This window comes from Pochonia chlamydosporia (assembly GCF_001653235.2).
Source record: "Pochonia chlamydosporia 170 chromosome Unknown PCv3seq00009, whole genome shotgun sequence".
Classification (NCBI taxonomy): domain Eukaryota; kingdom Fungi; phylum Ascomycota; class Sordariomycetes; order Hypocreales; family Clavicipitaceae; genus Pochonia; species Pochonia chlamydosporia.
The window spans coordinates 207,692-234,741 of NW_019154044.1; the positions used below are offsets into that span (position 1 = coordinate 207,692).

Sequence of the window (27,050 nt, forward strand, 5' to 3'; positions counted from 1 at the left end):
TGTAGAAGTGTAATTCCGGAAGTGTCAAGAACTCTACATAGTGGGATTCAATTGTTCTATTTCGCGTGACATATCACGTCTTTGCTTCGCTCATTCTAATTCCTGCTATAGTATCATTAAATGCTTGGATGATTGGGTCGTATAGTATCTCCGGGTCTCGTGGAGTACCGGTAAAAAGTCCATATCTATATGGGAATAAGAGCTTTCGTATCGCCCGACACAGTGGCTTAACACAGTCAAATGCCGGTGGAAACTCTTCCAATATGAGATCAAGCCCTTTACCCTTTCCCTCATCCATGTCGCCAAGCTTGTTTCGCGCAATGTCCTTGTAGGTTCCGGTGTACCAGTGCGAAAGAACAGTCCTCGTCGCCGGTTTTTCCGAAGTACTATCCAATGCCCAGCCGCGGCGAGCGCATAACCAGATGAGGACGTAGAAGAAGGCCTCAATATCGTGTCGATAAGTGTGCGAAATCCCAAGAAGAACTTCAATTGCCATAAATTCCATTGTGCCGGTCCTGTGTCGAGCCCCGCTAGGGCCTTTGTTTTCTTCCTTAGCTAAGTCCAAGTCGATGAGCATGCCCTTGAAGCCGTCTGCCTTTCCCGGATCAGTGATGATAATATTGTTTTCGGAAATATCTCGATGCAGGATTTTGCCATCCATGTATAGTGACCGATGAACTTTGATGGCGTCACGAGAGCTTCGAGGAGTTCGAAAACAGACTTGAACTGGCTGATAGATCGTCCTGCTGGAGAGATAGCCAGTACGCGAAGGATGCGGTTATCATATGGTGCCTGGTCTTGCTGGACAAGACTGGTGCCTTGGGGTTGTTGGATTGGATAAGTGACGCCGTTCTCTGCGTGTTCTGTTTCAGCCAGCTGGCTGTTCGACCGAGATCTCTTAGACGGATGGCTCGACCAATCCGTCGACTTCCTCTTGCTGTGTCCGTTGCTGGTAATACTGAGACCGTGAAATTGGCTGAAAGAGTGGCTTAGTGGGGGTTGCGATTGAGATAAGGACGTATTAGCACTGCGTGGCACGCCACGAAACTTATATGGAGTCGAGAAGACTAGACCTTCACGCAACCTCTTTATGCTAGTGACTTCTTCGTAGTAGCCAACAACTTTCGCAAGGCCTTTAACGCCGCGTTCGTATGCCTTGGTGAGAAGTTCAGCCTCCGGCGGTCGCATGCTGGAAGTCCAAGAGTATTTTACGACTCTGTCAAATTCTGCAGCGCCAGTGGCCCTGGCGAGGAAGCAAGACGTGCCGCGACAAACTATGGCTCGCTGATGGGCGATTGGATTGGGGTCGAGTTCCAGTTGCCGTTTCCGCTTCTTCCCGCGAGCTTCAACAGGTATGGTGACAAACAACCTATTGTCCTTTGGTTTGGTGAAAGTATCCAAGCCCAGCTCCTCGTCACTCATCATCAAATATGCACAGACGACTTGAATGAACTTTTCGGGCTCCTCATGGATGTCAAAGGTAGCGCCGCTATACGGCCCAGACCGGTCAAAGACCCATGTCTCCATCTCTGTCCCGGTCAAAGTGAAGGCGTGCACAAACACTCGTGTAGGCTGGTAAGCGAACACATTTCGCACAGCGCTGCCAACCTGAAGCCATAGGCTTTTGGTTTCCTGGTCGGACTGCTTGAGCTCGCCGACAACCAACACGTGCCGCCAGTCGTGCTTTGTGTTTGCTGCTTCATGTTTTCTCATCTTCACAAAAAGGTCCAGCTGTCGCGATGCCTCAACCCCAACTTTATTCCGTCCACCGCTCCTGAAGTACGCGGCTCGTTCGGTTGGCCATAGCTCTTGTTGCAAGTTGAGCAACCAGCCGCATACCTCGTCCTCGCTGGCCGCGTCAGGTAGCTGTATCCACCTCTTATCAACGTCGCTATAGCGACTCTTGATGCTCTGCCAGATTCGCTTGGCTCGCCCGTTCCATTTGTGTCCCGTAAAATATTTCTCGTGAAATCCATCGACCGCACGATGTGTACAGTAGCGAATCTCTTCGAACACGCAAGGTTCGATCTTCCGTCGCGTCTGTTCTGACCCTTGCTGCGAGGCGGATGAATGGGTGATTGGGGTTTCGAAGGATGGCGGAAGGCTCGGCGGCGGAGTCGAGTGAGAAAGTGATCGAACGAAGGCGATGACGGCAGCCCAGATGTCAACATCCGGTGCCTGCTTGATCACAAACTGCGATAATGGGCGAAAGTGCTTGTACTCGAAATCACCTTTCAGCACGCGTAGGCGAACTGCAGTCAGATCAGGCGCAAGAGCGTCCCTTCCTGTTCTCGATGCAAGCAACAAGGAGACATCGGATGCAGACAATATTACGAATAGCTTCCCTATTGCTGCCGCGAACAAGCGCGGTCGTTCTGGTGCACACGTGCTGTCATCTGATTGAGATGTTTCGTGTTGCGTGTCTCGTTCCGCCTCGCGCAATGCCTCGCGAACGCTGCTGAGCGAGTCGCCGAGAGAATTTTTGTCGATGGTGTCGCGCTCTTCTTGAGTAAGATCAGCCATTCTGTAGGCTAATTAGAAACGCCGCATCATTGGTAGCAGAGTGCGAGAATCAACGTCGGATTCTTCTCCATTGTCTTCCATTATGTGGTTGTGCAGTGGCAAATGCCTGATATCCCCACCCCTTCACTCTCGGCCACGATTCTCCGCTGCTGAAGCGATTGATCTACGTACCAACTCTGTTCCCCGGTGATATAGACATAACTCCTCAGCTTCTAAGTTTTATGCAGGAAAGAAATGAATCATGCTGGGGTAACTGCGCTGTTTCATAGGCACAGTAGCTAGCATCAGCCCGCCACTTGTTAAGGATAATCTCCTGGGAAACTCTCCTCGTTGTCACGTGTCAGTCCAACCTACATTCACGGTCCTCGTGTTTTGTGACTCGAAAACCTCGCCGAAACTGGTACTCCGCCGCAACAACCCACCGTTCTCGGGATTATCGTCTTCGTCTACCTACACCTGTTGCACAAGCAATGCATTATAGTTTCAATGACAGAATGAAACACTCTCGGCATCATATACACTGCTAACAGGCTTCCGTAAACGCTTTTTACCAACTTTAGGGTAGCTGCTAGTGGAGCCAAAGGAGAGAGTCGGTCGCTCCTGCAGTTGCACAAGTTGTACTCTACATGCTAGCTAGCCCTTGCAGGAGCCTAGGTAAACGGAAACTGGTTTGCACTACGAAAACTGACGCAGAAACCCTCCACGCACTAAGCTTCCAGCCCCAACATCCAACTCCGATTTCGACCCATCCTGCTGCTTGAAGGTAATCATTGGGTGAGAGAGGCATCAGGAAATGCAATGACCCGCCAGTTGCTGCTATAACCATGATCATCAACTTCTGCTGTATTCAACTCGAATGGCATGACGTACATTCGTCTGCCTGTTTGAGACCCAACAAACCACCATCAAAACTGCAACAGACAACCTTACACAGCAACATCGTGGTCGTCCCATCATATCAAGTATTTGTCGCTAATTGCTGTCAATTCCTCGGTTACGCTCCTAATAACTCCAATCGCTACCTTTGATAGCACATTCTCTTTTCGCAGTTCTTGGAAGACCCAGGCGACTTGGTCAATTTTGCTATTAGCATTTGCCGCTATGCTGTAGTGTAGCTTTGTTAGGTACATACATGTTGCATTAGTTCAGATCTTAAGCTTCTGTTTCTTGCCCTTGGGCTGGACGTCATTTTGTCTTATTTCACTTCTCCTTTTTTTGCTGTCGTGAGGCACCAAGTCGCCATATTTCAACGCTGTTCTCAATAAACTTACCACGTCTTCCCTTATCCTGAGAGCGAAGCCATCGCCATACCTACCTGGCTGGATGGACATGCCAGCCATTCGTTGTCTGGCCGTGTGGATTACCCATGGACCACAGCTGTGACCATCTTCTTGCTGAAACACGTGCTATGTGCGGTCAGTGCAATACCATGCGATCGACAGGTCAAAGGATGGTACGTACTGGCTCAACGTAGTTATACTCCGAGAATTGGTCCTTGCAAGCAGACTGTTTAGGTGTAGTTAGTGGAGGATTTCGCTCAGGGCAGTTCAATAAACTCACCATAACGTCGCCCTGAGCTGTCGTGGGGAGAGAATCGTAGTGATATAGGCACTTGTCACCATCATCGATCTCAAGGAGGCTAAAGTGATTGTTGTGTTGAAACAACGGGAAGAAGGCGACCAACTTCACCCCCTCTTTTGTTTCTTTGCGCCACTTTTTAAGTTCGACCAGTGCTCTGTTAAACGGCTTGTAAACAGTTTTTTTGTTGTTTTGTTGATGAATATCGATTGACCAGCCAACTTTGACGCCTGGCTGGTGGTAAGATAAGTGCATGCATGCCAGGATAACATTGCTGTCAATCCACCCGTTAGGAACGCCAACGCGCTTCGATTTGTCTGGATCGATTGGACGTATCGAGTCTTGATCTAGAGTGACCTTAGATCTCATGCCGGTAAGGACGAGTGTTTCGCTTGAGGTTCTGTCCATAATTTCACATATCAACGAGTTTACCGCTTCAGAAATGACAGCGTCTCTTGGTTGCCCTTGCTTTGATTCGAGACCAATTCCTAGGTCAATGTTTTGGTCGCTTGCTTCCTTTATCAAGCAGGCGTAGAATTGGTCTGGGGCGGTTTTCCCGAATTGTATCAGGTCCTCCATTTGGCGATCCAGAACATTGAGTACCAACTTTTTCGGAGCATCTTGCTTCAGGTAGTCTATTAAACGGTCAATGCCGGCTTCTTTGCACTTAGCAAGCTGCCTAGACGAAGATTAGTAATGCCCTGGGGTAAAATGACCCATTCGCTGGAATACGAACCAAACACCCGTGAACAAAATGCCCTGACCAAAATTTTGGACCAGTTTGAGCAATTTACGCCCACGCGTAAGATGTGTTGAGCAGCGCTTCCGTTTCTCCTCCCAATTCGAATGCTCCGTTCTTTCCTGGGGCTTAGGACCGGTGAACATGTCAAGAATCTCACTTGACTTCAGCGATGGTTTTGAAACTTCTCCTTGGTCAGTCAGCAGCGACTTCCTATTGTTGAACCATGTAGCAGCGTGCATGGCCGTGAAAGCGTAGTGGAAGGTTGCTATCCGAGTCTTTTTATATGCATGGTCCAATACTTCGAGAAGCATCGAACCATCCGAGTAGGTCGACGACTCATGCTTCCACAGCTGCCATGATTGAGACAACTTTTGGTCTGCAGTATCTGTAGCGAAATATTCTAACTCGTTATAAGCATCTTGAATAAATACCCCGATGGACTTCACTTCCAGAGCATGGATAAAAGTGTCCTGCCCCTTGTCGCTTTGTGACGTAGCGCAGAGTGTTTCTTCCCCGGTAGACGCGTTGGTAGTGGTGGTTTTGGAGCTATTCTTGGATATATTCAACATCTCCCCATCAGTAATTTGCGTGGTGGTGTCATCCGTCTTCGATGCATCTGTGGGTTTCTTTGGTGTTTGTTTGTGCTCACCGGTGCATTCAGTTGCACAGGCAGCAGCATCCACGACTGAACTCTGTCGGATTTCAGGTCGCTGATTTGCTTTGGCGAGGTGTGACATGCGAATGTTGGAAGCATCCTGTGAGACAAAGAGAGCATCTAGGGGCCGCATTGAGCCTGGATCGCGAGAATACTCTGATCCTGAAGCTTTTGTCTCGGACCATGGGAACTCTCCCGCATCCGCAGCGTCCCCTTGAAAGCTTCCGCGCTGGCTTTCGAGTGATGGAGACTGAGACCCTGCATCACGCATGAGTTCCAACTCATCGTCTGCTGTGGCCTGATCATCTTTGTATATTGTAGAGATAGACTCCTTTTGCTGAGCCGAACCTTTGTTGGGTTCTTTTGCATCGGTAGGACCCGCATGAGTGTTTCGCTGTTGGCTTTCAAGTGACGAGGCCTCAACTCCAGCATCCTCCATGAGCTCTGAGGTGATATCGTCCGTGGCCTGACCACCCTCCGTAGTAAGGACAGGTTCCTCACACTTAGTCGAGGTTCTGTCGAGTTCTTCGTCGAAGTGTAAGTCGACAACTTTGTAACAAAACCTGTAGACTCTCTCTTTCTGATTGCTATCTAGCTCGAAGTATATGGACTCCAAGACAGAATCCAAGACGGACTCCGAGTTATGGCTTTCTCGCACGTCAAAGTCTTCAACCACGTCAATAATGCTGTTTAGAGTTTCAGTAAGGCGGCCTTTGATTAGGCCATTCTTTGTGTTGACCAGTAGAGCCTTTTCCTCAGAATCGAACACTGAGGTAGGGGGCGTGGATGCTTCTGTAGACGCTGAGAATGCAAAGTCAGCACTCGAGATCTCGAGCTGGTTCTGCAAGCCTTGCAGCCCTGATTCATTCTTCGACATTTTTCTTCTTGATAAACCGGAAGCTTGGACAACACGGGATGGTTGAGGTTTATTGAACTCGTCCCCTTTGGAGAGACGCGACTCTTTATACATTCGTCCTTCACCGCATCGTCCTCTTAGTCTTCAGGCCAAACGCCAATCTCTTCCGGTTACATTGACTATGGAACATGAATCTGCCTCGTCCGGTGTCTCAATGTAAGTCATCAGACCTCGATTGGAGTGCTTCAATGGACAATACGCAATGCACGACTCCTAGCTGAGCGCAAGGATGCGGTCTAATAGCCTCTACAGGAAGGTTCTTTGCCTTTCGCATGAATTCTCTGGCCTCGAAACAGGTCTATGGATCCGGTGATTTATCCATTTTGAGCCAAATCTGCCTTGCGATGTGCTGTAGGCATGAGAATGGCTTGCAATACTCCTGTGTCCGTTTCAGGGATTGGGAGCTTGTGTCTTAGCAATCACTTCCTGGGAAGTTGACATAACAGTTGCTCTGGCTCCTTTGGGTTCCAGGGGGATATACTAAACACAATATGTTACCTATCTGACGTAATGCAAACCTGATATAAGAGGAACCTATTTTTTAATATGGTATCGGGAAGAGTAGGCTATAGTCCTATGGCCATTTTCTCGATGTTGAGCGTGCCTTGAACACCCAAAAAGGAGATATATTTGAAGAAATGCACACCACGTACATTCGTGAACCGCATCGTAGTACTAAGTGCATCATATCCTTTATGTGGAAGATGAAATAGAAAAGAAGTCGCTTTTGTACACACAATCGTGCAGCTATGAACAAATACTCCTAAAAATTTACATCGTGGAATCCAGACCTAGGTCTGCGTAGAGCTAGCCACCACACACAGACCCAGGTATGCTTCGCAGCGGGTTTACGACAAAAATAACCACAATAAATAAATAAGGATCGACCATAAAATAGTAACTACACGTTAGTCCAACACGCATAAATAATCTATGAAACGTTGCAACCGACTTAATTTAATGTCAGGTCCGCACAGAACTTATTATTGAAATCGTTCCAGTCTTCCTTCCATCACTTCGCTTACAGAAGGCTGTATTGATAATAAGCCACTACGTAGTAACAGACAAGCGGGCAAGCCATTCTTGCTAACAGTGAGCTAAGTCTGGTGATTTGAATTTGTATTAGCATCCCAATGCCAGTCTACAAAAGCAGAGCAGCTGAACCAGTAGAAAAACCGCGAAAAAAGTACTTAATAAAGTCACTTTGCAAGGGCTGATCTACAATTCGACCTCCTCCGGAGGGCCAGCGTCCCCGAACCCTTTCGAATCTGAGGTAATACATACAACAGGGTCACCAACCTCATGACAATCACTTGGTTGTATACCCCTCTCTTCACTGTCGAATAAATACAATGCATTTCCGCTCTGCCTTAAGAATGTTCGTACCGCGCGTCCTATGCTTTCTCTGCTATGACTTCCAACTAGCTTCCAGCAATTGTCCTCAAGATAGTACACCCTAACTTCGTTCACAGGTACCTGTGTGCAACCGGTAATGTTGGAGCGCTTTTCTGGACCAAGTTGATTATTACTAGGCAATTGAGTCACCGCCAAATTGCCCACAGTCATGGAAATCCCTCCATTCTCAGCCATTCCCTCGTCGCTGGGCTCGTTAGGGATGAGACTTTGCCTCAGTTCTGGCGCTGAGGCAGCTAGTAGTTTCTTTTTTGCTGGTTTGGTTGACTTTTGAACCCTCGATTGTGCAATATGACTTGGTATCGCGGCCGATCGTGCTGTGCGTTGACGGAGCATGTTAATCTCGCGCTTCGCAGGCGCCATAGGTCTTTGCACAGTGGAATCTGCGATGTGTACGTCGGTGATGAAGGGGGTAGATTCCTGATCGGAGGGTTGCTCTCTCCCTTCGGGGTCTGTATGTAGCGTGTACTCCGCATTGACATTCGGACTGTTTCGGTTTGCAGGAGTAGGCTCTGACATGCTCTCGTCTGCATCGTCACAATCAACCCATAGGTTGTTTTCGTGCGAAGGATCTACTGGCTCATCTCCAAGCCCAATCTCGATCATGTCATATCCCAAGAACGCGTGAAACTTTGATTTCCATACAAATAAAGAAGTAATATCACGGCCTTTGGCTACGTTTCTCCAGTTTATAATACTTGCTGTGTAATTAAATCGGTCTGAGTTGTACGCGTTTGTATATTGTCGCCCACACCGTCGCTTAATCAGTTCTCCTATGTCTGACGTTAAGTGCGGAGACCGTTGATGGACTTGTTTTGGCTGTGCCTCCGCTAAGATCATAGCAATTGTTCTTATGTAACTTTCGAACTTCAGCTCGGAGAATTCGAACCCCTTTAATTCCAGCATTTCTTTTGCCATCATGAGATGCGGGTCCGATATCATTAGCAATTTGATATTCTCGGACTCAAAACCTAGGGCCGTTGCTCGCTTCGCAAGTTCAAACCAGCACTTGTGGTTACGCGTGAGTGGTGCTTGGGTTCTTTCCCCATCTTCTAATAGGCAATACTCGCCCGAAAGCAGCTCCAAATCTCGCATTATATGCAAATAAAGCAGCTTCAGGCTGTTTTCGAAGTCACTAACGGGCTCCCACGGGTCCAAGGGGCGTGTAAAAGAGGTCGTCATCATTTGCTGGACGGTCTGTTTGGGACTCATGTCGTTATGAGCTTCAGTTTCTCCCAGCACCAAAGTCCGAAGCACGCGCCCGCATTGGCGGATATACTTGCAATCTTGCTGCAGTGTATGTAGTGTTGTAAAAAGACCCGAGAGCTGCCCGAAACGCTCCAATATCTCTCGCATTTTGTGTTCTTGACGGATATCCTTAAAAATCACTCCATATTCCATCGCCCGTGAAATGTAATCGTAATCTTTCTGGGATTGACCAGGTGCACGCGATTCTAGCACCTCAACTGTCGTTGTATCCATAAGTTGCAGTTCTTCACAAGAGCCCATAATATAGGCACAAGTCGCATATGTGTGCTGTAGATAATGGCCGACTTGCTTTGCGGATGTCAGCTAAGTAGATTTCACGAGCCCCAAGACAACACAGATATAAATACATGCCTCGTCCATTTTTGAAGAGATTATCTCTAGTATAGTACCGAGTTGTAGACCATCCCGCATGCCCGGAATCTGAAGAACCAACATGAACTTAGGTAGGAGATATTCATGCTTCAGAAGTCTACGGAATATACCTGCCTTGCTTTTGCTGAGTCGACTCCACCAGCGATTTTCAGACTCTCTATCACGGCAATAGCTTTCATATATCTTCCAGCAGATCTGGCCGTCTGATGGACTGGACTCGTGTTCAAAGGCTTCAGTCAGGGCTTTAAAAGCCTCCTCGGACAAATCTTCACGGTGTTCGTGTTAGTCTCTCAGTTTCACGTCGTGGAATAACACACAGCTTCCTACCGATAAAGAGCTCTACTGGCCACCACAGTTCACCACTTTGGACAGTTTGTGTAAGTGCTGCAACACGACTTCTTCCTTGAGCGCAACGTATAAATGTCCCAGGAGGAAAACTCAACATTGGAGGTCTCTGGCTGGATCTCAAGTCGTCGAAACTTAAGTTGGAATACGCAAGAGCATCTTTGAGTTCTTTGTCTGTGATATTTCCGGGAATTACGTGTCGCTCGTTTGCACGGTCGCATCCCTGCTGTTGGAATACACGAGTTAGGTGTTGGACTTTTCGCGGATTATCGCCGGGGGGGAAATGCAGAACGTTGGTGTTCGCTCGAACAACGCAACACCGTTTTGCGTTCTTCTCTGCATGGAATTTGAGAGATTGGTCTTTGAGTCTGCAGTTTTTCATTTTGTGACAGCGAGATAAGTCATGGCTCTCGTCCATCCAGGTCTTTGGGATCGTGGAGGATCATGCAGCTGCCGTTCGAGATCAGACGCACGCCCGACGGGCATGATTAGTAGAAGGAATTTGACATATGAATACTAATCTAGATCTTGGGGTGTTAAACGCAGCTCTATGTGTTTTCGTTCGTGGTAGTGCATACGCTTAACGAGATTCCTCAAACGATTCGACACCCTAAATTTAACTGCTTTTGGAGGCTTGGTCGTGCGTGTCTCTGAGAGAACCGTGTGCCGAAATTCCAAAAATATCGCTATGCATACGCTCAACCTACACTTACTAAATAAGGGTGCATTATATGTGAGTTACCAGTACCTTCGTCTGGCCCTACTGTGGTGCTACGCCACTCTGCACAGGCGACTTTCCCCTGCACCGGCCGCATGCCTGCCAGATTATGTTGCACTACACGCCGTATAATAACGTTCTTTCCCGCATGGAAACTTAGTACCGTCCCCTAAAGGACTTATAGAAAACTGATTCAAGATGAAAAACAAATACCGCCCCAAAGAATCGAAAAGTGTTATTCCCTCTGCTCATCGCGAAACTCGTTTCATAGAAGAGACTGATGGCAATCCCGATGCAATCTCCGTCGCTACAGAACGCACAGGAACTGATACTCTGGTACCAGTTCTAACTGGGTCTCCTTGGCATCACTACGAAGCCAAATATGCTGTGAAATTCTGGTGCTCGGTTAAATCAGTCCTTTCCCGCTCTACCGGTAAAATGGCGCTAATAAGGACGATCAAACCTCCGATTAATGAGGAGATAGTACGTCGTCTTCAAATAATTATCCATCCGAATATAGCACAAACTTTAGAAATTTATTCTTCTACCACTGAGACGAGTATTGTTTTCGAGTTTCTGCCTACATCGCTCCGCCAACTTTGCCGATCGCCTCAATATCCGTCTGAGCCAGAGCTAAGCTCTATTGTTCACCAGGTACGTGAGTAAGGCATGAAGAGGCTCTGCCGATACCAGAATACTCAATTGCCTTAGATTTTGTCCGGGGTGCAATATCTATATGAAAACCGCCTGGTACATGAAAGAATATCTTGCGACAGTATATTTCTGTCGCGACATGGGCAGGTTAAAATCGGCAATATTGAGTCTTGCAAACAAGGGGGTGATTTCAGTCGTCTGACGGAGTCATTCAGTAGAATTGTGATGAACTTGATGGATAAATCCCGACTCAACGAGGACGTCATCGGGCTAAGTCGGCCGCAACAGTGGTCTGTAGATGCCGTGCAGTTTTTCAGTCTATGCTCTATGCAGCCTACGACTCTGAGAGAATTATTTGGCCATGTATTCCTGAAGAAAAGAGAGGGGAGCCAGCTAGAACCACTTGTTTACCTTATCCTAATTTCAGGACATCATAGAAGAGTGGCCATCTGAACGCCAATTTTGTGTCTTCGGATTTGGAAGTGGTAACCATTTGAAGATATAATTGCACCGCAATTGACTAAATAGACTTGTTTATTTTTACAATACTACACATCTTAGCGGCACTACGGATGTTCTATGGCAAGTGCCTGAACACCACTTATTTCCGTGCCATTGCATAAGCAAAAACCGAGATGATTGAAGGAAAAATTGCCAGGATTCGAGCGAAGCAGAATATGCGACAGGAAACGGAAATGCGTAGTGGGAAATGTGTAGTGCTATGGAAGTGCGTAGCGCTATGGAAAGTGCATAGGCAATCATGGAACTACTGTAGCGCTAACGGAAATGCGTAGTGCTATGGAAATGCGTAGTGCTATGGAAATGCGTAGTGCTATGGAAATGCGTAGTGCTATGGAAATGCGTAGTGCTATGGAAATGCCTAGTGCTATGGAAGTGCGTAGCGCTATGGGAAGTGAGTGCATAGGCAATTATGGAAACTACTGTAGCGCTACGGAAATGCGTAGTGCTAGGGAAATGCGTAGTGCTATGGAGGTGCGGAGTGCTACGGCATCGGTTCTTCGGCGAGACCTGCATTACGAGGCGTGAAGACGGTTGGCGATGGTCGTGTATCTCCACTTGGGGCGGGGCCTGGCTTTGTCTGTGCCGCCCGCACCACATGTCACTGGCAGGACGCGGACCCAAACCAACTGCTTACATACTGCTCTGCGCACTATGAACGCTATATGAGCACCGAATTGGAACCTTGCCTTTTTGCGACACGATATCTGTCAAACGCGGAATATGTCTTTCGACGAAACTCCAATGATCCATGAGCGACATTTGCTAGAGGCTCTGGACTTCACATAAAGTTGGCTGAGAGCACAGTCAATGACGAGTTATTCGAGTCCGGTAGTACCCTCATCATACCCGGTCTCTGAACTTAATTGTCGCACCTTGTGCTATTCACAACCGTGAACTTGAGGATGATAAGAACATACAATGCCAAGAAATGTGTAGTGCTATGGAAATGCGTAGTGCTATGGAAATGCGTAGCGATATGGAAATGTGTAGTGCTATGGGAAACGTGTAGTGCTACGAGGCAATTTCCAGATTAAAAGTGGAGACCCACCTCTAGTGCTGTGGAAATGTGTAGTGCTATGGAAATGTGTAGTGCTATGGAAATGTGTAGTGCTATGGAAATGTGTAGTGCTATGGAAATGTGTAGTGCTATGGAAATGCGTAGTGCTATGGAAATGCGTAGATGGAACTTCGACTCGACGTACTGGTGGTTATGCGGATGTGGATCTCAAGTGGGATCGCTGTTATGAAATCGATGAAGAGTCGAATCTCACCTGGGAGGTCTCGGACGACTGTATCCCCTTCACTGGCTTTCAACAAACCCCTATCTGCGCGGGCGAAATCTTGATGCAAAGCAAATTGTTCTGGTTCGGGAGCGGCACGGACGATCTCTTCGAATGGCTTGATCTGTTTGAGAACCAGGACAGAATGATGCTTCAGTAGGCAAAGGATATCTTGAATGAATTCCAGAAAAGACATAGCTGCCAGGGCTGAAATTAAGCCTAATGAGTTTTGATACTTCATAGGATGCATTTAGTATTGGGATGGGGCAAGGTCTACGGGGCTGTTATACCTGGATATTGCATATTTTGCTGCTGGAATAATAGGATGGCTTAGCCTGGACCAACTTTCCCTTGAGTTTTGTCAAGTCTTGCGAACTTGCTGCCCAAGCAGAAGGATTTTGTGGCTCTTCTCTACGATCGGCGTTCTTTATTCCGGTTACTGAGACACCTTAGGACGCGAAAGTCTGGCAATGGTCTTCTCTTGCTGTATACAACGATATAAACCATATCCTAGAATGCATTCTGCAAGTGGATAGTATCGATTTGGATATCTGAGATAGATTTAGCAAAACTCCGCTCCTGATTGCGACAGAACGGAGGAACCTAGCATATTTATTGTCGAAGCCAGGGATCGATGCTAACGCACTTGATTACTTTACCCAAACTCCGCTCATGGTGGCCACACAGAAAGGTATTGCGGCATAACCAAGACGCTCCTACGAGCGAATGGAATTGACATCTACATGAGAGACCTTTAGAGTTCAATGCCACTCCATAAGGGCATGATTTACGGAACACCAGCGATTGCTGAGCTCCCTGTTTCAGCTGCGAAACCTTCTGGTCTTACTCTACATGACACATATTATCAGACGCTTGTAAGCAGTTCTTGAAGGCATCATATCACCAAAGTTGTTGAGTGGCGAACAATCGGTTCACTTGGGCGTCACATGGTGCCTGCTTAGCTATTTTGGATCCGAAGTCCGTTAGGAAGCTGTCTTCAGTTTTACGACTGGTCCGGCTAGCTCTTTGTTGGCGGCACCCATGCTCAAAAAATTAATCTCGATTGATTGACTATCGGCTATGTAGACTCACGGATACTCTACTTCAAGTGCTCAACTGGCCGGTTCAATAACTTGGCAGTGTCGGCGCCCTCGACGCAGCCTAGCCTCAAATGTGGCAACTAACTCCGGATGTATATCACCTTTTCTCTGCCAAGTATTTTCGCTGGAAGAAAATCCTTTCCACTTTACCATGTACCACACTTCTCGCCCAATCCGGCACTTAGATGTGATGTGTTCCACTGCCCACTGGTTGTCTTCCGAATCGATGGCTGTTGGGTACTCCGTTTGTACCTCGCTAACATGGCATTGCCTCCGACTACGTTGCAGTGTCTGGTTACATGCGTAACCAAAAACTATACCCAGAAGAGTGCATGTGAATAGTACGATGAACCAGCGAATGTCGTAAATCGCTACAGACGAAGGTTTGAATCCGGGATTTAGGCGGATAGGAATTGTGTAATTGAACATGGTAAACCCAGTACGCCCTAGATACCATAGGTGTTGAATGAGATAAGCGTATGTATCCGATATAATTGCATGTTGCGGGAACACTCAACGTTTTATTATTGCTTGCTTGCTTGCTTGCTTTTATTACGCCCGGTGGAGAAACTCCAACTACAAACCTAAAGGCTGTGTACATTCTGAAGCTAGCCTGTGTCTCATTGAAGCCCATGTGTCTTTATCATCCAGGTTTACTATTGTTTGTGTGGTGTCTGATATCGGACACCATATGCTATAATCGACCAAATATGACGAAGAACATCATGCGAGCAGATAAATTTATCAATATGGATCCTTATTGGCTGGAAAAGTCTCCAAAAAGGGTGCCCGGACACATGTATGTGTATCGTAGCACAGTTTTAGAACCGGCCGTCATCCTTCGCATGTATCTTAAATCGGACCCCGTGTCCAATAACCGTCTACTTGCCAAAGAAATACAATTGCGTATTATTAACTTATGTGTGTTCAAACGAAGCAGCAGTAAATTAGCGGACAGAGTCGTGATTAAGAACAGATATATACATCTGCCTAACGCGTCAAACATTTTTTCATAAAATATTTCCTGTGTTAAAAGGATTTTATTATCAGAACACATATTGTCACTTCTCAGCATGTCACGCCATGCACAGTTGCCAGTTGAGATCCAGTACGAGATTACTAATCTATTAGCAGGAGGCGACGCTTCCCGTACGAGGCATACTGCATTCTGCCTCTCTCCAGAAAAGAAGCTGGAGATTGAACGGTGTCATGCGTCAGTGTGGGGATTAGTGCTCGAAGGCTGGAATCAAGGTGCCTGGGAAGAGGCCCAAAAGACGAGTCATGGTGGTATGCACAATCTGGTCCTACTTGGATATGATTTAAAATACTTATACGACGGTGAGGAAATACCTGACGGCCATGGGCCAGTGGAAATATTCTTGCTGGCATTAAAAGAGGGGGGGTGCACGGAGCCGCCAAGGGAGGTCACCGATAAACTCCAGAAATGGGCTAACCTGAAAGTTCATTACGAAAGATCCACGTTGGCGGCTGCTGCTATCTGGAGGTTAGGAATTCACAACACATATGCCCTATGCTGGGAACGGAGTTATGACTTGCATAAGCTCCCTGTGCAGTTATCGGTGAACCCGTCATGGGGAAATACACGGACTGGCATTGTTGGTGGCCACCACAGGAGGGTTGGAAACGAACTTCGCTATGTTTGGCGAAAGTTCACAGAGATCAGCGACAATTTCTGGTGGCGCATTGATCTCAACAGCCTGCCTATAACCCACCCAGGGGCAATGGAGGCCTGGAAGCTGCACTTAAGACTTGAAGGCAAAGTCGTTACTATGGAAGAGGTTTTGGACTATCTTCAGAGCCATATACATTACAACCTTTAGCTAGATAATTTCGTGTAAACTTGCGGTCGTCATCACAGGCCCTGCCACAGCTTCAGATACAACCCAACCCAACCCAATTTCAACGGGCGGCAGCAGCTCACACCTTAGCTGAAAGGCCTCTGTAGACCGTCATGTTACTCCAGGGGTTCCAGGGGTACGACCTTTAGGTGGAGGGTTGCGGAATATCGGCGAGAGTTGAACTGAGACGCCAAATTCCATGCATCGCGGTCCTGGGCGAGATTCTTTGGTGTACGGCCATTTTGATCGGTCGTTTGTGGGTCAATATTCTCGTGTAAGAGAGGATGCATGACAACTGTTGCCAACCTTGCAGCACGTACGCAGTGGCAATTTGGTAGACGGCTGCTGTCCCTTCCGTGTTCAAATGGAGTTATAAAGATTTTATAGCTTCTGGTCTGTGCTGAGTATGCTAGTAAGGCCAGTGGTTGGACCAAAATGGACCTCTAGGTGCCTCTTACAGCCATGTTCCCAACCGTCTTGATCCACTTGACGTATCTCAGCCCGCCCGTGAACTAACTCCCGGATACCTGTGGGTAATTTATCAGTTTCTGGTCACATGCCTATAACCGTCTACTTGTGTGTTGTACTACCTAAATATATCCCAAAAAATACTCCGTTTGGCTTCAAGTGAAACGTCGATCATATGTCTTCAGTGTGCCATCGAGTTTCGCGTCTTCAGCTTGTTCGATAGTCCAGATGTCGCCTCTATACGGGCGCTGGAGAACTTTATCCTCGCAATTGCGAATAATCAGGGACAGTTTATCTGTGAAGGCCCGGATCCATCGCTTCTCTTCGTAAGATTCATCCCAATGGCCTTCGAATCGTGCCAAAGCCTTACCAAGAGGCATAGAGCATTCTTCCTGTAGTTCCAGCATGCGGCCGCCACCTAAAATAACTAGTGTATACAGGCGGTTTCTCGATGGATGATCCTGAGCGGACTCAAATTGTTCATATAATTCCTCCAGCATAGCACCACAGTCAAGGCGAATCCAATGCGAGCCCGAGGTGAAATACGACCTTCCCATTTCGCGTAACACGACTTGTTCATTCCAATATAGAAGCGGGCTTTTATGCAACGATGTCGAGGACATTTCAGCCAACATACCCGGGTTCGCAGTCAAGAGCTTAGAAGCAGGTATAAGGCGAGAGCTGATAACGGGACCCTCAGTCCACTTGGATTTGTCGATAAAATACGACGTGATTTCCAATCCTAAATGTACTTTGAGGTGACTGATGGTTTCATCTGGAGTTAGAAGGCTGTAGATATTGAAAGAACAGATCGGTTCAAGCTGACAAGGGTCGAAATGAAAGCGGAACGATACCGAAATATCGCGTGGCAAATTCCATGCTTTAGAGAATATCTCATGTGCTCTGCATATGGACAACTGGTCCTTGCTTAAACGTGCAAAGCACCATGTTGCTCTTGGAGGCTCGTCAAATACTCGCAGCCGCAGTTCTGTCACAACTCCGACCCCGGCTGCTCCTCCTCCACGCATAGCTCGGAGTAGGGACGAGTTATTCTTTTCATCCACATTTATAACTTCCCCATCCCATAAAATCACCCGTCCGCCTATGACGGACTGACATCCCAGCCCATGTCGTCGAGCCAAGAGGGGGTCCCAGCCAGCTGTAAGAAAATGGCCCCCTACGCCGACGCCAAAGCAATCACCATGGGGCACAGCTTTGCGATGCTTTGCCAGTAGGTCAATCAACTGGCCCAGAACGCATCCAGGCTGGATAAACAATACTTCTTCGGAGATATGCTGCTTATCCATCCTAGTAAGGTTCAGCATTATACCTTTGCAAGTAGCGCCGTTGAAATAACCATGGCCACCACTTTTTACTGAGATTGGGATATATCTATATATATCCAACTCTTTCAGCAAGTTAAGTGTCTGACCCAGTCCCCATTCGCTTCGTGGTGAAATGACAAGGGTCGGAACGGAGGCGGCTCTGTCATGCATCAAAGCCTCTGGAGGAGCAGCACAGCCGTCTGTTTCTTGGTGGTCGATGCCACGTTCTCGAAGTCTCGCTAGGAGGCGTATAATTCTGTGCGAATGACGCATTTCGATGAATGGCCTTTCAAAATGATCCTTCAATCCCGCCTTGCGCCTGGTAAGCATTCATTTTATATGAACTTTACATGTGGTTCTAATTTTAAATTTGGCTCTGGTGTATCTTACCAAATGGTCTTGGTTATTGGAGCTCGATCCTCCTCCAGATTTCTGGAAGGTTTTTCCTTTTGTGAGATACATGATGTCTATTACGTTGTAAGATATGGTTGAATAAAAAGAATGGCTAAATACTCAGGAGGCATCCGCTCGGAATAAGAAGCCATTGAGCTATAACCGTTTTTGATATCTGACCACTGTTCTTACTGACAATTATTAATACTGACCCTTATTTCTGCCGTCTGATTAGGGTCAATGGCGTATCCAAAGCTGCGTTTAAATGATATGTCATAAGAAAGAACAGCACAAACTACAAGTTCGGTTCAACAATCACTCCGTGTGGCTTGGTCTCTTCAGCCTCTAGAAAATATAGCCCTAGCATTGACTCATATTACTTACCGGTAATACAGGAAAACTACTTCCGGTGGTACCTACCGGTATTGCACTGTATCAGTACTTACATTTCCGGCTTAGGACGTAGATATTGCCTGAAATTCGTGCAACTTGATCAGGGATTAAACAGAACCTCATGAATGGAAGCGCAGAATTACAGGGGTGTGGATGGTAACCGTCAGGGAACCCACCGCCCAGGAAGTTGATTGTTCCACCTCACAACCCGGTTTGGGTGAACTCCGCCGCCAAGAGAAATAAATGTGCTTTGTTTGGGTGGCCATGGGGTGAACTTACCGCACATACCTTTTTTGGAAGGCATGGAAGGAGTTGGGTTGCGGAAGGTGGGCATGTCTTGGCGTTTCAAATCTTTGTTACCGTGTGATTTATGTTTAATAAGAATTGATGTTGCCATTCAAATCAGCCTCTGAGGATTCAAGACACCGCGGCTGCTATTTCTCCAGCCAATTCACACGAGGCTTCTTCAATTTCAATTAAGCGACATTTCCCTCTCCTTTTGGACGAGGTCTACCAGTTCCATTGTGCCGCACTGCTTCCTCCCAGCATTTCATTCGCATTCAAGACGTCCGTCCATCCACAGCAATTGAGAATAATATAAGATATGGAGTGGTTCGGCCATGCCAAGGTCGGGTTTAGTCATGCTCCTTCGCCACGACCTATGAGGGAGAAGGATGGCAGAGAGACTGACTTACTAAAGATTGTCGAAGAAACTACACCACCATGCCACTTGAATCCTTTGCTGTTTAATGGTCACTTGCAGACAATATGGACGGCTATAAAACCCAGTGGCCCGCTGGTATACTACCGCCGTAAGATATTCGACGCTGACCATAAGACGTACAAGGGAACGTTTGCTGCCGACTTTGCCGTGCAGCCTTTTGAAGGATCCGACGAGACCTTACCGAGGCGGACTACCTACTATAGTGACGAGGAATTCGCGAACATTGGCTCAGATGATTCCAGGCCTATGCTTGTCGTTTTGCATGGCCTATCTGGTGGCTCTCACGAGACCTATCTGAGGCACACGATTGCGCCGTTACTTGGTGACGGCGGCTGGGAAGTATGTATTGTTAATTCGAGGGGTTGTGCTGGAAGCAAGATTACCAGTGGTGTTCTTTATAATGGCCGGGCGACCTGGGACTGCCGACAAGTACGTGAAACAGGCAATGGTATTACGCGTGTGGTTGCTGACAGTTTAAAGACGGTAAAATGGCTAAAAAGGACGTTTCCAAACCGACCTCTGTTTGGCCTTGGGTTTTCTTTGGGCGCAAACATGCTTACTAATGTAAGTATTTACTCCAAAATGCCTTATATGCTCACGGCATAATCGTTAGTAGTACTGTGGCGAAGAAGGAGAAAGCTGTCTTCTCAAGGGAGCCGTGGTTTGCTCTAATCCATTTAACTTGGAAATATCAAGTAAAATGCTGCAAAACCGCTTTATTGGCAAAGAGGTCTATCTTAGAGTCATGGGCCGTATGTACTTACCCGAAACCGGCTACTACCTCACAAGTCTTGCTAACCGTGTGGTTAGTTGCCATGAAGGGTTTGATTAGCACGCACAAGGATGCCCTGAAGAAGTATACAGACCTTGATTTGCCTACCATTGAAAAAGTCACTTATTTAAACGATTTCGACCGCGAGGTCCAGTATGTAATGCCAGATCTCACCATGTTTGCATCCAATGTTAACTATAGCCTAGATGCCCGACTTGGGGTTATCCTACTGAGGATGCTTACTATCGCGATGCCTCTTCCACGGATGCCGTATTGAGCATAAGGATTCCTTTCGTTGCTATTCAGGCGACCGATGATCCTGTAAGCCTATAGTGCCATTATGTATAGTATGGATACTTACTGCACTGCAGATTGCTGTAAAGGAAGCACTCCCATATGCAGAGTTCAAACAGAACCCCAACACGGTTATGACCACTACATCAATGGGCGGACACTTGTGCTGGTTTGAGGTAGGTGGCGGCAGATGGTATCCCAAGCCGGTAAGTCTTGTGTACCGGTCGGGCGTACTTGCAGTTTCTAATCTCAGTATCAGGTTTGCAACTTTTTGAATCACCTTGCATTTAAAGTCGATTTGGACAGTGTTACGCCGTCTAGGGCACCCACACCAGAGAATCCGAAGCACGGCACAGACTACAACCCGATGCGTCGTAAGCTTCAGATAATAGAGGATTGATCAGACAAGAAGGAGGGCGCAAGAGTTAGAGCACCGTGGTTACGTAGACCAAATCCGAAGATAGATGCAGAGTAGAGACATTGGGATAGATGATTCCAAAACTGGAAATGGCACCAAAAACGCCATCGCGCTTTGCATTCCATACGTTTAAATCATCCAGGCTCGGCATCTATCGGATTAGTTGAAATGTTCGGTAGAGCCGCTGAAATACGGTTTTTTATACAGCCAGGCGGGATCAACTCTTTAGGGACCGTATCGTATATCACGATAGTTCCAGAAAGAAAACTTCAAGAAAATTTGGACTTATCTGGGCGGAGCCACAGCCGGATGCTTTATTTTTTAATTTTTTTCCCCTGGTGGCGATGCTTGGGGCGTACGTCAAGCTACGGTGACTATTGCATTCATACCAACACGAGTAGGGAACTGAAAAGGCAATTATTATTGTCAGGTATTTCATAACTCATAATCCGTCAAATGGACAGTCAATTAAGGTGTCGACGAAAAAAATAAAAATTGGATTCATGAAAGTTGCTAGCTACGTGAATGCATAACCTCAAAGCCTAGGGCGCTGCCTATTATACAGTTGGCCCAACGTACCTTGCGTTTCTTTAAAGACCTTTAACACTCTCTTCCTAGTGTAATCTTCCGCATCGTGTTTTTCGAGAGACATAGCCAGTGGACCGCTCTGGTCTAATTGCCGGTCATGGCTTAAGAAGTTCCAGTTCCTTGTACCCATCTGGTAAAAGCGAGAGATCGGGCACGGCTGAATGTTACGATCGGTAGTAAACTCGACCAGTGGAACATTTGCTTTCCAATAGTCTGGCACCCACTTGTGGACATCTGCTACAAAATCATCAAATGTTTTGGTGATGTAGAATCGTGAGCTTGCATTTACGGGCCCGCGAGTACCCCTTTGGACATTCTGAAGTAGAATATTGGCTAGCAGATCGACCGGAATCTCGTCAAGGACATTGGACCCAGATACGGAGCCTGCAGTAGCGTGAAATAAATTCGGCCGGTCGCTTGGATACATAAGTCGGGAGTAGAGATTGTGTATAGGAATGGATTTGGATTTCCCGTATAGCTCGAACGGCTGAAAGATAGCTGGACCTATGCTGCTTGGCCGCAGTATCATCAAAGGAAGGTCGCAGTAGCGTGTTGCAAGTAGGCACTCTGTGAGGTGCTTCGATTTTGCGTACGGCCACGCGTAACCGTTGAAGTCGTTATCGCTGCCAGTCAAAATACGGTCCAAGTGCTCTTCCGGATTGTCGATCATGTACAAAGTTTCGTCTACTGGCCCGTCTGGAAGAAATGAAAGCGCAAACAGACTTGAGACTTGAACGAAGCTGTTCAATCTATTGAAGCTCGCAGCGAGTCGTGCCAACTCAAGCGATGGCAGGCAGTTATTAATTACGGCGTCTTGTAGAGATGCTTTTAGACTGATATTAGCAGCGGCGTGGATGATAATAGTGACTACCTTTGACATAGTGGCCAAATTGTCTTCACTGATTCCAAGATTCCGCTGGGTTAGGTTGCCGGCTACGAACAGAACTTTCCCGGATGTAATCAGATCAGGAACATGTTCTGGCATTTGTTGTACCCATGAGGTGATAGCTTGCCCTGGCGTGCCGCGAATGAGAACGTAAACCCTAGGAACTTGAAGTACGAGAACAAGCTTGTATAGGAGGCACGCGCCAAAGTGACCAGTAGATCCAGTGAGGAAAATTATTTGCTGGCTGAAGAAAGAATCCGTCGACATTGTGACAGAATTTCAAAGTTACAAGTGAGGTTGACTTTAGCTTGTGAACAAAAAGCTTGGATATGTTGGTTGACCGATGTGGGAGTCAATGAGGTTCATCTATCATATGATGAAGATCAACGTAACAAAATCGAAAACGCAACAATCTCACTAATTTTTGCACAATGCTAATGTAATATGGAATGGTTGTTCCGGGCGGTGGACCTGATTACACATCGATAGCACGCATATCGCTACCTCTTCTGTCATCAGACACTTGCCGGGCTGAGACTTACACGAAAAACTGACCGTCACTGCTGTCATTGCCATGAGACCTCACCTGCTTTGTGAGTTAAGTTAGTTACTGTATCGGTACCTGTTGTCTTCGTTCATCCGTGTTGACCACAGCGCTCCACTTACCTGCGTGGCGCGGCCAAGTGGCACCCCACCACATTTCACACCATCCTGGTAAAGCAAGAATACAAGCGAGAGGGTGTCTAGTGAGGATGGGTCAGCAACGTCCCATGGACCGGTTAGGTGAATATCCGACTCGGGGTATTTTGAATCACCCAGTAAATGGTGAAATTTTTCCTATTGATGTACCGGCACATTGCTGTACCTACTGTACTAGGTTTTACTATACAGTACGACCGTTGACGGGAACGAACTCTTAAAAGTTTCGCCGACTGCAAATACAGATCCCCATTCCTCAGCATCGGCCTAATTTCACACTGTAGTGGATCCTTTCCGATTACACTATCTACTGTATTAATTCTTTCGCAATATTTATAGCCATCAAACTAATATCTATCACCAGGAATCTTCTTAATGGTGGACAAAAACTAGGCATGGAGCGTGGTACCGTCATCGCTACTGCTGATGCCCGTCCCCCCCGAATCGTTGTAGGTTCTCGGAAAGAGGACTTGGTATACGGAATACTAGCCAAAAATGGGCTCCTTAGGGTACGAACAGCAAAGAAATGGATACCATACGAAGACGTAAAACTCGACTCACGGATCAAGCATCTTAGTCGTTCTGAAGTGACGAAATACTGTCGAATCCGGCAATATCAAATTAACCAAGGTGAAACAGTTAATAACAAACCCAAGAATGAAGTAACAGCCGTCACCCAATCTCAAAGTTCTAAAAAGGCTTCTACCAGTTATGCAGTACGGCCGCTACTCCCCAGACCACGGCAACGAACCAAAGGAAACACAGAGTTGCACAAGTCAAAGAATATACAGCGCCTCAACAAGGTATGGCTTAGACAAGAAGAGCTTCGTCAGAAAGCTGGGATGGTGGAGGCGAAGGTACACGGTCAGATAAAATATGAGAGGAAAGAAAAAGGGCCATTCGCTGGGTATTACGCCTCAAACGGCCAAATCCTGTGCATTGACGACGAAGATGTCATTGAATATAGGGTTCTTCTGAGGCTGACCTAGTTGTACATACTATCTCGAGGTTGATGTCAGCCCACGGCATGAAACAATCTTCCAGCTCGAGCAAAAGGTGACGACAGATACAAATGCTTTCATTGTGTAGGTCACCGTCGGTTGAGGTAAAATATTCTTTCTCTTAAACTTTGTTGATACCGCTAGTTATACAATTCTTACATTATGAATACAGTAGTAGCTATTACGGAACAAGTGAAATACTCCCGGTGCTGTAGGGCAGGCCAAGTACTAGTTAATATTTTCTACTTGATGGATACAGTGCTATTAGTATATTATAGCCAATGTACCAATGTTGAAGGGCGGAAGATAGCTGTATACTTGTGTATCGATTTACTCGAGAAATAATTGGCTGAGCTAGATGCACCGTGTACACTTCAGCCTACCCAGAGCCAGAGGAGCTGGTTACCGACCCTCATCCCTTACTTCTGACCTACCTCGTCCACAGATTACTGATTCCGATATGAATCTCAAAATCTCACACTCTTTCCTCTCAATTTGATACTCGCGTACGAAGCCTTTCGACCTGTGGTTGACTTCACTTGGCTTGTCAACTTGGTTTCTGGTGCATCATTGTAGACATCAACCGACCGTGGGCTTAAAAGGCAATATGATTAATAGTGAGTAAAATAAATATCTCATGCTCGTTAATGATTGCCGACATCTAATTGTGATACTTCATAGTTGTAAATGCGGCAAGGCGCATGTTTGTGAGCAGTTATCAACGCATGCAGAGCTATCCAGTCTACGTTTGTGCAAGCGCGGTGCGAGATGTTTATCTTCAAGTACTAAGACAGTATGCTGCAAGGGAGTTACCTGATGAATTTTACTTATGCAATGTTGTCTTGCGCACAAATATGGATGGAACTGTTGCCCTGGATTGCTTTGGCTCCCGTGATCTTCTGATTGATTACGCGGAACAGTTGTCCATAAGGAATCAGCCGTCCGCCACCGCTTTTGAACTCAAAGGCTTTATTGAATCTTGTTCAGCTCATTCATCACAATATTGTCAAACCCGCGTACAGGACTGGCAAGGCCGCTGTGTTCCATGGGCTGATCGAGAGGTGCTAGATCCGGCTTACCTCTCGAGAGAAATCGATAGGCTGGACAAGCTAGGTTCCCTGAACTGGAGCGAGGTGGAAATTTTACTACAGAACGTTCCAGTTATAACTTTATCAAAGGGGAAATGGCAAAATCGCACCACTGTTCTGCGATGGCAGATTAGACTGAATTGGTGGCGTAAGAGTGGTGCAGGTCCTTTCAGGCAATCAACCAGTGCAATCGCCTTGGAAGCCTAAACTGTGGACACAGAGAAGCATCTAGCCAGAGAGGTTTTCAATTTTTCACGAAAATTTATTCAGTTGGGCTAGTGAAGAGTTTTGTCTTTCTTGTCGTCCATATGGTCCTCGTCAGAACCTACGTGGTACTGGGGCCAAGTATAGGAAAATTGATATCGGATCAAGTTAACCGACTATTTTCATTTAACTAGATATTCAACTCAAACTACTCACAATCTCTCCACAATTACATCTCTTCGTACTGTTTGACTTTGCAAACGGAAGGGGATGTAGTCCGTGTTTTGGCGGTTCAGTGTTTATCCCCTAAGCAGGACTAAAGGTAGGCAATTGATCATTTTCCCAATAGCGTAGAGCTGTAAGGCTTGAATTTGTGTGAGGATGAGACGAACCGAGGACTTCCAATCGCCTTGAAATACAACTCTTCATCAAAGTGATAGCTTCCCCACGACGACCTTGACCCTTCCAAGCAAATGCGAGATTGTTCATACTTGTAAGTGTATCCGGATGCATCTCGCCCAGCACTTTCCTTCTACGAAGATAGCAGTCTTCTATTAGAGAAACTGCCCTGTCGTAATGCCCTTGATTCTCCCATAAATATGCCAGGTTGTTCATGCTTGTGAGCGTGTCTGGATGTTCCTCCCCGAGGACGTGACTAGTTGCTTGCATGATGTGTACTTGCAACGTTTCGGCTTTTTCTAGCTGCCCTTGGTTGCATAAAGTGGACGCTAAGCGTGATTTTATTCGAAGAGCCAGCGGGCAATGCGTCCCAAAGTTTCGTTGCGCTGCTTCCAGTGCCTGTTCAAGTAATATTTCCGCTTCACTTAGCCGACGTTGATTTTTGTGAATCCATCCAAGATTAGTCATACTTTCCACGGTCGCTGCGTGTTCGTCTCCTAATACCGCTTTGCGTATCCGGAGTGCTTGAGACTGAAATATTTCAGCTTGGTCCCAGGCACCCAAATAGTCGTATAGTCCTGCCGTGTTGTGAAGAAGAGTAGCTAGGGCCGTAGTTTCTATTGCTGTGGCCTTTTCAGTCATGATACCAGTGGTTGCGTGTTCCCATGCACAAAGAACGTGAGGTAAATATATGCTGCACACGGTGCAATTTTCATAACTGCCTGGTGGATAAAGAGCAGACAACATTGAAAATGTCAGCCGGGCGAAATGGCCAGCTTCACCTTTACGAAAGAGGTATATACGAGTCAGTAGCTGAACTCCTTCATTGACAGCGAGTTGACTTTCCCCGTCTGCTTGAATCAACGAAAGTGATTTGAGAATACGTATCGCTTCCCCCAGCATGTCATCATTGCTCTGAGTGCCTAGGTGGTTGTTTTTCTCTGCATGGCAATGTCGTGTGTGACTGTAGTGAGAGAGAAGTGCCATGGGAATCGCTCTGCAGTCAAGAAAGCTTATCAGTGAGAGAAGTTCAATTGCTAGGGCATTCTGCTTCTCAGCCTCTTTAAAAGATATCAACCAAGTAACAGAAACTGCTTGTGAAACTTCTGAACTTCCCAGAAGCATTTCTGCGACATGGTAATACTCGCTCAACAGGCGACTGTATTCTTTTCTCTTGAGTTTCTTGGCTTGCATGTATGCTGTAGCTAGGACCTGGCCGAGGGAAAAATGCTCTGACCGACATGTCAGACTTGAGATCATCAGTCGCCAATTGGAAGACGCCAACGCTGTCGCGTATTGTGCCGCCGATTTAACAGAGCTGATGTGCATAACAGTCATTTTTCTTGATTTGCTAGACCGTTTGCTTTAAATGATGAGAATTTGGACTTTCGGATTAATGAAGAATGATTCCAAGAGAGACTCATTCCGCAGTGACAGAAATGAGGTTGTCTT

The 27,050-nt window shown here is 46.8% G+C and overlaps 8 protein-coding genes across 8 annotated transcripts; 3 read left to right on the top strand and 5 right to left on the bottom strand.

Annotated features, from left to right (window-relative positions):
* Window positions 1-73: 73 nt before the first annotated feature.
* VFPPC_10608 (serine/threonine-protein kinase Sgk2) lies at window positions 74-2,523 on the bottom strand (the record flags this gene model as incomplete). The annotated part of the gene is made up of 2 exons (XM_018288946.1): window positions 74-591; window positions 672-2,523. 2 exons carry the CDS (start codon window positions 2,521-2,523, stop codon window positions 74-76), a joined length of 2,370 nt encoding a protein of 789 aa, XP_018138088.1.
* Window positions 2,524-3,723: 1,200 nt separating this feature from the next.
* On the bottom strand, window positions 3,724-6,375 carry VFPPC_10610 (hypothetical protein; the record flags this gene model as incomplete). The annotated part of the gene is made up of 5 exons (XM_018288947.1): window positions 3,724-3,729; window positions 3,795-3,929; window positions 3,985-4,029; window positions 4,084-4,780; window positions 4,838-6,375. 5 exons carry the CDS (start codon window positions 6,373-6,375, stop codon window positions 3,724-3,726), a joined length of 2,421 nt encoding a protein of 806 aa, XP_018138089.1.
* Window positions 6,376-7,632: 1,257 nt separating this feature from the next.
* On the bottom strand, window positions 7,633-8,433 carry VFPPC_10611 (hypothetical protein; the record flags this gene model as incomplete). The annotated part of the gene is made up of 1 exon (XM_018288948.2): window positions 7,633-8,433. The coding sequence occupies one exon, from the start codon at window positions 8,431-8,433 to the stop codon at window positions 7,633-7,635; it is 801 nt and encodes a 266-aa protein (XP_018138090.2).
* A 6,727-nt stretch (window positions 8,434-15,160) lies between these two features.
* On the top strand, window positions 15,161-15,928 carry VFPPC_14794 (hypothetical protein; the record flags this gene model as incomplete). The annotated part of the gene is made up of 1 exon (XM_018292562.1): window positions 15,161-15,928. The coding sequence occupies one exon, from the start codon at window positions 15,161-15,163 to the stop codon at window positions 15,926-15,928; it is 768 nt and encodes a 255-aa protein (XP_018138092.1).
* Window positions 15,929-16,569: 641 nt separating this feature from the next.
* On the bottom strand, window positions 16,570-18,012 carry VFPPC_10613 (FAD/FMN-dependent dehydrogenase; the record flags this gene model as incomplete). Its single annotated transcript, XM_018288949.1, has 1 exon — window positions 16,570-18,012. One exon carries the CDS (start codon window positions 18,010-18,012, stop codon window positions 16,570-16,572), a length of 1,443 nt encoding a protein of 480 aa, XP_018138093.1.
* Window positions 18,013-19,129: 1,117 nt separating this feature from the next.
* On the top strand, window positions 19,130-20,715 carry VFPPC_14795 (hydrolase; the record flags this gene model as incomplete). The annotated part of the gene is made up of 7 exons (XM_018292563.1): window positions 19,130-19,678; window positions 19,730-19,813; window positions 19,866-20,001; window positions 20,060-20,174; window positions 20,228-20,342; window positions 20,393-20,521; window positions 20,575-20,715. The coding sequence occupies 7 exons, from the start codon at window positions 19,130-19,132 to the stop codon at window positions 20,713-20,715; spliced, it is 1,269 nt and encodes a 422-aa protein (XP_018138094.1).
* A 553-nt stretch (window positions 20,716-21,268) lies between these two features.
* VFPPC_14796 (male sterility protein) lies at window positions 21,269-22,474 on the bottom strand (the record flags this gene model as incomplete). The annotated part of the gene is made up of 1 exon (XM_018292564.1): window positions 21,269-22,474. One exon carries the CDS (start codon window positions 22,472-22,474, stop codon window positions 21,269-21,271), a length of 1,206 nt encoding a protein of 401 aa, XP_018138095.1.
* An 827-nt stretch (window positions 22,475-23,301) lies between these two features.
* VFPPC_16779 (hypothetical protein) lies at window positions 23,302-23,895 on the top strand (the record flags this gene model as incomplete). Its single annotated transcript, XM_018294532.1, has 1 exon — window positions 23,302-23,895. The coding sequence occupies one exon, from the start codon at window positions 23,302-23,304 to the stop codon at window positions 23,893-23,895; it is 594 nt and encodes a 197-aa protein (XP_018138096.1).
* Between the last annotated feature and the right edge of the window lie 3,155 nt (window positions 23,896-27,050).